General features: G+C 42.1%; 1 protein-coding gene across 1 annotated transcript in view; it reads right to left on the minus strand.

Annotated features, from left to right (window-relative positions):
• Positions 1–566: 566 nt before the first annotated feature.
• Positions 567–10,076, minus strand: part of LOC104498755 (unconventional myosin-X-like) — a gene marked incomplete at both ends in the record, with an annotated part of 21,344 nt that continues 11,834 nt past the window's right edge. The window contains 7 exons of the mRNA XM_010142172.1: positions 567–761; positions 2,510–2,652; positions 4,309–4,406; positions 4,991–5,084; positions 6,729–6,824; positions 7,659–7,902; positions 8,422–8,545. Coding sequence (XP_010140474.1) covers positions 567–761; positions 2,510–2,652; positions 4,309–4,406; positions 4,991–5,084; positions 6,729–6,824; positions 7,659–7,902; positions 8,422–8,545 — 994 coding nt within the window. The remainder of the gene's footprint in view (positions 762–2,509; positions 2,653–4,308; positions 4,407–4,990; positions 5,085–6,728; positions 6,825–7,658; positions 7,903–8,421; positions 8,546–10,076) is intronic.

Below are 10,076 nucleotides of genomic sequence, written 5' to 3' on the forward strand. Positions count from 1 at the left end.
AACTCTCTTCCAAACACATAAGGCAAGCAATGGAGGATCATGACAGATCCTGCCTTCCCAGAACAGTGTCATGCTGCACAGAAAACAAAGCACCTCGTCAGCTTTTGTTCCTATCAAGTTGAGTGATGCTACAAAAAAGTCTTACAGTATGTCACTGCTGTTACTTAAGAGAGTAACAGTGACTCCAGAGACAAGTGTAAGTCATGCAACGAAGTGGCAGTTATTTACGGAGTTGTACTGATAATTACAGTGTCAACTACAAGAACTCGCACTCCTTTCCCTATTTTGGAAACTCTTTGATTAACAGTGACAGCACAGAGTGAAAAAACATCAGCACCGTGTGTCTCCGTCAGGTGCAAGGGACTTACCGTCACTTGCACACTACTCTCTGGCCCTTTGCAAGTCTCTTACAGTTTCTCTGGATTAAGATGTCTGCAGCCAGACACAGTCTCAGATAACACCAAGACTATCTTCTCAACATGACACACCATTACATTCCTGCACTACCTCCTCTTCAGGAAACTCCACACATGGAAATCTGCTCATTACCTCTTTCTTCCTCTTACCTGTGTCTTTGAAGACCCTCTCATCAGGCTGCACTACGGAGCACAGGCTATTGAGCACAAGTGTGCCAAGCTTGGCAGCTGTGCGCTCAGATGACTTGTAGTAATCGAGGGCAGTGTTTGTCAGAACGAACCAGCGTTTCTTCATCTTCAGAGAGGACATCTTGTTGCTGCTCTGAACCTCTTTATGAAGCCAGCCTAGCACAGAACACAAACAAGTCAATGGTTTCACCACCACAGCAAACCTCTTTCTTGCCCGGTGGCTTTCTAACTCTGGGACCAGAACTCTACCTCTCTGCAAAAGGCTCATGCTGGGACCTACCAGCACTGCTTTACCGGCTACAGCAGTATCCTGTACAGTCACTGTAAGAAATTAGCCCAAATTCTTCCGCAGAGCTTTTCCATTCTTCAGCCCTATGTATTTTTTTATTAATGATCTGTGGTTTAGTTTGCCTAAACTGTGAGGGCATCCTCTATTCAGGATGCTTCCCTTGCAAGTCACAAACTTCTGACTAAATCACATACAATTCATTCTTCCAAAGAGATGCCAAACACCTATCCAAACCTTGATGGAAGAGGTTTGGTGATACATGTCTTCTAGTAGAAAGATCTCTGAGCTTTACATGCATCTCTTCCTCCCATGGTCAAGAAAAATAATTTCTCTCTCAATTTAGATTCCTCACAAAAGAAAAGAGTAAGAAAAGAAAATTCAATACTGTAAAAGAAAAAATGACAGTCTGCATTGCTGAAGTTGTCAAAAAGACAATTCTATATTCAGAGCTGTAAAAAGCAATGTCCTCTCGGGTGGCAGAAAGTTCAGAGAATGTAGGACTGAGCCCAGAGGTTCCATATAAAGAAAAGATAAAGAGACAGACCTCCCCAAATAAACGCCTTCGAGGCTACACCAGTTACCCACGTGTGAAGCGCAGAGTATACACTGACTTTGCAAAAGAGCATTCCTCTTTTTAACTAACGAGCGGTATGACATAAAAGGAACTGTTGCCTTGCAATTAAGTATTTTGAATTTAAGGTACTCAAACTGTTGTTGATAATCTGCTTTATATCACTCAATCTCCTTGAAATGTTTCACACTAGGATGGAAGGCTTACGCCACTTTTTGGTGACCCTTTCCTTCCTGTCCTCCTGCCTTGCCTTGACCACTCTCAGACCTCTGTTCCCTCATAGTTACTTTCTGGAAGATGTAAGGCAATTTGCTCATGCACTTGCTTTCCATGGATTGGATCAGGAGTGTCTTGATATGTTTAAGACCATGTGATTAGCTGAAAGAACTAAGGAAATCTAAAAAAATTTGAGACAAATGGGGGAATATTTTGCAATATGTGTATGATCACTACTCATGCGTCAGCTCCTTCATCTCCAACTAAGCTCTGACTAGAGACATGATTTAAATATTTTGCTCAGCCTCAGAGAGTTATCCTCACCTCACTAGGCTTACCATAATGAGGTTAATTTGTTTAGCTGCGGACAGCAGCAATCCCACAAAGATCTCTCTCCCTCCCTCTCTAGATGACAGGTGTCAGAAGGAACAGAGTTTTCTCAAAACAAAAGCTGCAGTGTCATGTTATAGTCAGTCTACGCCAGCTGCTCCTGAAGAGCAGCCATGGTTCCCTCCTATTCCCTGGCAGCATTTGTGGGACATACTGACATAGGCTACGGATCTAACATCAGACAACTAACGTATGAAGAATTACTTATTTTTTTCCCACCTTTAGCTTTCTGAATCCGCCTGACAGGGAAATCAGGTAAGAGCCAGTGCCAGCACAAAACAGGACAAGCAGTGGGCAGGAAGGTGGAGAGGGGCAGAGAACCATTGTTTTGGGGGAGCAGCTAAACCCTAGATTGGATTAGCTACAATCAAGCCTGCCCCTCAGATCACAAATGGACGATGAGTTTCTCATGTCGTGATTGCATGCATTTTCTTTTACCTCTCACAAGGAATTCCTGGCCATCAACCTTAGATTCGCCTTTTGGTTTCTGTAGCAGGGAGATCCAGTGGTGCATCTCCTCAGGGGTGTCGCTGTTGCAGTGGATCACTCGATTTGCTGTGATGATTACAAAAGAATTTGGTCTGCCAGAAAATAAAAGCATTAAAATTGGTGGTAACCAGAAAAATATCTCAACTTACACCACACCCAAAGCTGTGTCCTCCACCATCCTACACACAATGCAGAAATATTCTCTGAATACAAACTACATAGAAACACTTAAGAGCATCTCCTGTGCAGCTGATCTGCAAACTGATGAATGCAGAAACCAGATAAATGGAATTAAACATCTAAAAGCTATTTCCAAAATCTAGAAAACATTAATTAGCTAATGGCCAGCTGTAAAGTGTCCTGAGTTCATAAGCAAAGGACTTTGTTCTACTCTGTGATTGGATGAGGCAGTGCTAGTATCACTGGGCTGATCTATTACAGCCATTCTCCTTGTACTTATTATAACACTCCTGCAGAGGCAAACACAGGTCCCAGTAGGGTCAGCTAAAATAGGTTTGAGATTGGTTTTAGAAAGTATGAGCTGATCCTTAAAAAACAGAGGAAAAACTGTTACGTTGCTCCTAGATGATTCTGACCTTCTCTTGCGACAGACAAACATGCCCTACCAAAAGAATAATCACAATTCTGCACAGAATCGATGTTTTACAGGAAAATGGGAAAATAAAAATATGACCAGTTCCAAGAGGACAGACTCAGAAAGCTTTAAAAGCAAAGAATGATTTCTATGAGAAGCACAGAAATTGAGAACTAGAATGCAAATACGAAGCAAAAGGTAAAAGATGCAAATCAAACAACAGTCTTGCCATTGCATGACCCTATGGAAGATAAAAACAAGCTGTATAAAAATCTTGGTTGAAAAATAAGCATTCTCCTCAGAATTTGTTTAACATTGATTCAAACACTGATCCTCCAGAAGACTGCACCTCAGCAGATGCCTGAACAAATTTTGACTGTTCAGTTTACAATTTCTGCCTAGTTTTTTACTGGTACACGGGTAAAGGGAGCCCAGGCTGGGAACTGGCTAAAACATTTTGATCAACAAAATCTTAGTTTGCTACCAAGATAGGCATTTTCTCAACTAGTAACCCCAAAGTGCTGTCACCCTGTGTGAGAGGAGAAACAGATCGCAGAGGTAAATCACTTAATCACTAACATTTTACTTCAGCACTGTAGTAAGAAACTTTGCCCTGGCTGAACCTGTTAACTCTGCAAGAAATAATTAAATGTTAACATAAAGTGATATGAAATGTCACATAATCCTCTGAAACTAACCAATCTGTGAACTAAAAGTCTGTGCTCTGTTGCACTGCAAAGATTTCAAGAGTACAGATTTATAAATTCATTCACTATTCTTCCACAATGTTTTTTCTTTCCACTAAATTTACAAGATCAACTCAAAATTACTCTGTTGGAAAAATACAAGTGTTGCTTTTGCTGGACATTTTTGTTCAGTGTTTGTAATAGGTAAGACTATAATTTCTTGATATTATGCTGTTTCCACTTTAAAGAGAGAAAGGAGAAACTTCCAAAGAAAATACATGTGTAAACTTCATTCCTGTGAAGTGACATAGCTTGAAACAAGCAAAAGACTTTAGTTACGTTGATTTATTTGGAGACAAATTCCTATGAGTTTAAACAAATGCAAGCCCCAAAGAAAACTTGGACCTACCTACAAAACTATGTTAGAAAGTTTCTGATGTAAGAGATGGTCAGGTTGCTGTACCTACCTATCAGGATTGTCTGAGGCACAGACAGAGTCAATAAGCCCAACATCCAGGGTTCCCTGTACAGTGAGAAAGGCACAGATAACAGGAATTGCTTGCAGCTGAAATTACAGACATTCTGTTTCATGAACAGGATTGGAACTGAATTCTTCCGAATTCCAGTAGCTTCAGTAGAAATGAATATACGAGAAAGGCACGAGTGAGTCATCTTTGCTCCCTGAACAGCATGAGATGTGCAAGGGCTCCACATGACTGGAGGAAAAAGAGCTACAAATTTCCAGAGAGCATTATGAAGGTCTGAAATAACCCTTGCTGGTATCTCAGTATGGCAAAATACATAAATACATTGCTTTTCTTGATTGCATATCTTCTGTCTGGAATAACCGTGACCCAGGCTAGTCCCATAATCCCATCCAAAGACATTTCATCTGCTTAAGGCAGCACCCGTCTTCCCCTCAAACCAAAGAAAGCTACTGGTGCTCAAGCTGAGCCATGCACCACAACCACCGTGTCCCTCACCGCTTTCCCTCTTTTCTATCAGCTTTGCTGTTTCTTTATAACAATTGTCTGACTTTCTTATACTGCTCATGAACTACAGGACTGCATGGGCTGGAAAAACATGCACAAAACAGTTAAACACAGAGGGCTCTAAGCATGCCCACAGACTGGTTGCACAATAACTCACCACAGCATTCTTTGGATTGGCCTGTTCATCTTGCATTTCCCTCAGCTGCTGCGCTGTAGCGCTGTGTACTCGACTCAGGACATTAAACCAACCGCTGGCAATCAAAACAGACTTAAAGTTAAGATTTGGGTAGTGAAATTAGCTCTGGAATATGAACAAGGAGCCTGGAAAGCTGCCAGTGGGAAAATTTTTTCATTCACAATTTCCTGAAGATGATGCTACAAAATATCTCTTGAGCGGATCATACCAGATTCTAATGTCTTCCCTCCTCCTTATTTATCCATGAAAATTCTGTACATGTTCTCCAACCCACTGACAGCTGCTCCTGCAAAATCCAGTTTTCTACTTGCTATTCAAGGAACTGCAAGCGGGCAGTGGCCTTACCAGGGAGCACATGTCAGCAGACTGAGAGGAGCAGTTGTAAAGACAGAGTCTTTGGGTCTAGTCCTCCTGGTCTAGAGTCCTAGAGGCGTCTGGGAGCCTTCTTAAGTAGCCTTTCTCTGATCTGCTCATAAACTTGAAAGTCATGTGGCTGTCAGTTAATCATGGTTTTTCTTCTAAGTTGATTTGGAGTTATTTGTCTGTGAAAGGGCTTCTTGTTACAGTCATATCTGCAGGCTAATCTCTGTTGCAGAACAAGCAGATTCTTATCTGCAGCTTCCAATGAGATGGGCAAACATCTAGAGTTCATGGAGAGTTCTCAAATTGGATACTCCACGACATCTGTTAATCGACCCTTTGCTAGTGCAAGTGTTGGTGCTTTCTTCTCCATCAGAAGAGAGTGATGTGGCATTGACAGAGCTGGCATTTGATTTACGCTTGTCCTAGCAATTCTGCAATGTTATCTTAGGGCATGCCTATTCCAGTTGTGGAAGCTCTGGGTTAAGAAATTATTGTTTCTTCAGCTAAAGCCCCTCAAATTTGACTCTTTCTTCCCCATGTGGCTGTTCTTCAGTCTATTTGTGTTAATTTGTATCTGAACACCTTCCCCCTTTCTCTTCCTACACCAAATGAAAAATAACAGACCCTAAATAACTTCACAGAATCAGATTAAAGTAGATAAGAGAAATAGTTACACTGGCTGGGCTGAGAGAGCAGAAGCCTTGGTTAGAGTGGGAAAAGTGGGAAGGCATGAGCAGATAGGGACAGTAACCTCTTAGCTTGGCTTTGCATAGCCAGAACAGGTTGTCCAACCTGCCCTCAAACAACTGATTCCCACTGCCTGACCAGGACGCCAAGAAGGAAGGACATGAGTCATTTGTTTGCTTTGCACTGGGAAGATTTTATCAGATGACACTACAGACTCTGATAAGCTGCAGCCTTTTCTCTGTCTCCTGGATAAAACCCAGCTGCTCTTGCAATCATTTACAGACAACATGAATAGACTTTTTGTTTGATTCAAGATTCCATTTAATAAATAAATCAGCTATTAGATGTTCCAGTTTATATTAAGGTTTTGTGTCTCCTGAAGTAACCCTTGCGTCCAGCATGCTCACAGCCACACAAGAAGCTGGCAGTCCTGTGACTGACTGATAGGCTGAACCACCACCTCGGGAGCTGCAACAGGGAGTCTCAAAAGCAAGCGTGGCACCTCTCAGTAAGCACAAAATGACACTCCGGAAAGGACGCCCTCTTTTCTCCAGCAAAAGGGAAGCGATTATGTTTCCCAGGCTCTCCCGTAAGGAGTTGGGTCAGACCTGCACTGAATGAACAAACCTAACAAAACTCCCTCTTATACCTGGCATCTTCTGGTGACTCTGCAACAATGTGATAAACTCTGTCTTCTGTCACAATGTCCAAGGCATTCTCCTTTTCGTGAATGTCCACAATCTCCCTGAAACAGAGCAAATCACAAGAGACAAATCTGAAAACCTTCCACAGGCATAAATTCCATCTGGCCAAGTTTTTTCACATCGTACCGTTCACCATACAGAAGGGAAGTCACTAGTTCAGATGGCTTGTAACTCCAACAGAAGTACAAAATTCCTCAAATACACATGAAAATTTTTAGGGCCCTCTTAAAAAGATCTGTACACTTAGAACTACCTCAAAAGCAAAGCTTAGGGCGTTAAATGGATTTTCCTTGAGACACCAGCAGATAGATGGAAGAAGAGATAACAGGGAGGTTGATAGGTAGGGCTGTTTACAGTGGGGTGTGCCACTCATTTTGGCACTTTACAGGTCCACATAATGCTAATGGGTGACTAGTCTTTTCTCTCTTACAGGAGGAGATAAGGAACTGGCTATGGCAGCAAAAAGAGCATTCAGGACTCAGGAAAAGGTACGTGCTGCCAAATTCAAATCCCGCTGTGAGCTTCATACTACCTCTGTGAAATGCCTGGGAGAAGCCAGGAAACAGATGGGGTCAGGGTAGGGGAGAATGCATGGGGTATGTACTTAATTAGGCCCTCCTGGTCTGGCTCCATCCAGAAAAAAAAGAGCTTCTACTGGATTATGAAATGCAAGGCTGGAAAAAGAACTATCAAGTAATTCCAGACTGCCTCCAGGGTAAAACTAAAAGTTCTAATTGTCTTTTCCTTCCCTTCTGTTTCTGAGTCTCCTAGCCCTATAGGAGATACATAGGCCAATGAACTGGTAGCATTGGAAACTTCATTATTGACTTAGAGTGTGAATACTAGCTATCAAAAAGATTTATTTCTTCACTCACTTTGCCCTTCTGATATCAATCGTCCCCTTCAGCTTTTCCTCGCTATCATTCTCAAAGTACATCAGCTTGGATTCTCGAAGCACAAACCAACGGCGTTTCCAGTTGCGGCGTGAAAGTGTTGACATGCCTCCACCTTTTTTATAGAGCCAGCCTGACTTCAGCGCCTCTTGCTTGGTACGGAACCACATGAAGGCCTCGTTCTTCAGAACACACCAGCGCCGCCTCCATGGGTTCATGAGACCTCCTGCAAAGCAAAGGAGCAAGACTTCATCAGACATGCAAAAAGCGCCGTGTTTCCATTCTGATCCTGCTTCATGGGCATGGAGTTGCCACTTCAGTTCCTACATCAAGCAAAGGAGCCAAACGGGAGAAACAAGGTTTTGCTTCAATTTAGAAAGAGAAAAAACAGAACAAACTAGTTAAACAAACATAAAATATAGAAATAAATGCACTATGCAAATATTTTTGTCTAGTATTATATATAATTGTATATTATAATATTTTTTGTCTTCAGTTTTATAGCTCAGAATGAGTCATTTAAGCCCATACCAAGTGGGCACACTAGGTCTCAGTGGCAAAGTTACCAGTCTAATTCCCTTATGTTCACCTCCTAGCTCTTTGTTTTACTTGCTTGTTTTAACTAAAATAAGGAAAAAAGGCAAGTAAACTAAGAGCAGATGAAGAGGATGATTCTTGAGAAACAGAAGGGGAAAGCAGGTTTCCTGAACTCCATCCTCCCATGGTTTTGGCTAAAGCCGCTTACCTTTCATGTAGAGGTAGCCATGAAAATAGGGCGGTCCTGAGCCATTGAAGATAGCGACTCGTCCATTGCAAAACTCCTCATCTGTATCAATGTAAACATCCACTTCTTCTTCACTGTCCAGAAACTAAAAGGAAAAGAATGAATGCAGGCTACTTAGGTTCTCCTGGTTGCAGGAGGACTGGAGCAAATTAGCATGGCTAGAGAAGTCACGTGATCAGAAGGTGCAATACTACACGTACTCCCGTTACAAAAAAAGCCATATAGTAAAACTAGAGGGTTGACAGCTTATTCATTAATGCCTAAAGCAAGAGTCCAGAGCATGGAATTTCCATAGCAGAAAGGAGAGTGACGTTCAGCAGTGGACACGGCTAGAAAACTCCAGTTACCTGCAGTAACAAACCTGCCTGTCTCAAGGCAGGGCCCACAGTCCAAAACCTAATTTAATGGGATTAGGAGTGACTTTTTCATTTTGGAGAGGTGTTCTGACTTTTCTGGCAGACAGGCCAGGATGCTGGACAAGACAGAGCACTCATCTAACCCCAGCAAGGAAATGCCTCGCTTTGGGTTGATCAGGGACAAAAAGCACATTCCAGGATAACTGAACCCTAAAAACAAAGGCCTAGATTACTGAAATAAGTACTGTATTTACTCATCCCTGCTCTCCAGCTATGCAATGGCCCTCAGCCATAACAAAGTACTTCACACTCGAAATCCCAAATTACCCTATCATTTCCTTTACCTTAAATACATCTTCCTTTGATTGGCTTTATTAATTTAATACTAATGAAGGCAGCTCCTTAGACCTTCCTATTCCTCAAATGCATGTTGCTGCTTTCAATTTTTCCCTTCTGTCCTCTCTCTGTGTCCCCTTTGTGCTCCTCTTTTGTCTCATTCCTGTTCCACTCCTTCGTTCTCCCTCTCTTGCTGTGAGGTTTCAAAAACCTAGAACTCTTGGATCAGCAGCTACTGATGGGATCTTGACTCAGCTGCAGTTACCTCTTCCTGTGGCTCATGCCATGACATAGTATCAACTGGATTTTTCACGACTCTTACTCACTGAGGAGCCCAATAAAACCTGCCACTCCTATTTACATTTTAGGAAGAATGGTAGAAACTGGCCTGGGCTATGACAGAATGATTCATGATTTGAAGTTTACCTGACAGTGATCTGTGAGTACCTGCCCACAGAGAAGGTACCTTTACTCAAGCAGATCACACAAAAAATTCTGATGGCTGGCAGCTGACATTAGTGCAATGCAAACAGGAAAAATTACACAACATTTTAAGAAGGGTCACAATCTGCAATTGGAAAAGAATAGCAAAGAAAGCAAACCGAATTCTTAAAACAACAAAAAAATCAATTGTTTTGTAAAAGATATATTGCAGTTCAAGTGTCTATTTTCAGGGACATCATTTATCTGTGGTATTTTTATGGCTGTCATTGGCTTCACACCTGAACTCCTCACAATCTTATGTGGGCTTATCTGACATCCTGTTCTGTATGGGGATTTATTGCTGCATTATTAAGCAACTAGCCTGAGGGCACTCAGGAATTCCAGAGCCTAGTGTGGGATCTAAGCTGAGATGCTGCAGGTGTGAGGATAATAGCCCAGCTTCACTATGCTATTATTGTCCCTTCAGTAGGAAAGAGAAGG

The sequence above is a fragment of the Buceros rhinoceros genome, unplaced genomic scaffold (assembly GCF_000710305.1).
Source record: "Buceros rhinoceros silvestris isolate BGI_N320 unplaced genomic scaffold, ASM71030v1 scaffold36888, whole genome shotgun sequence".
NCBI classification, from domain to species: domain Eukaryota; kingdom Metazoa; phylum Chordata; class Aves; order Bucerotiformes; family Bucerotidae; genus Buceros; species Buceros rhinoceros.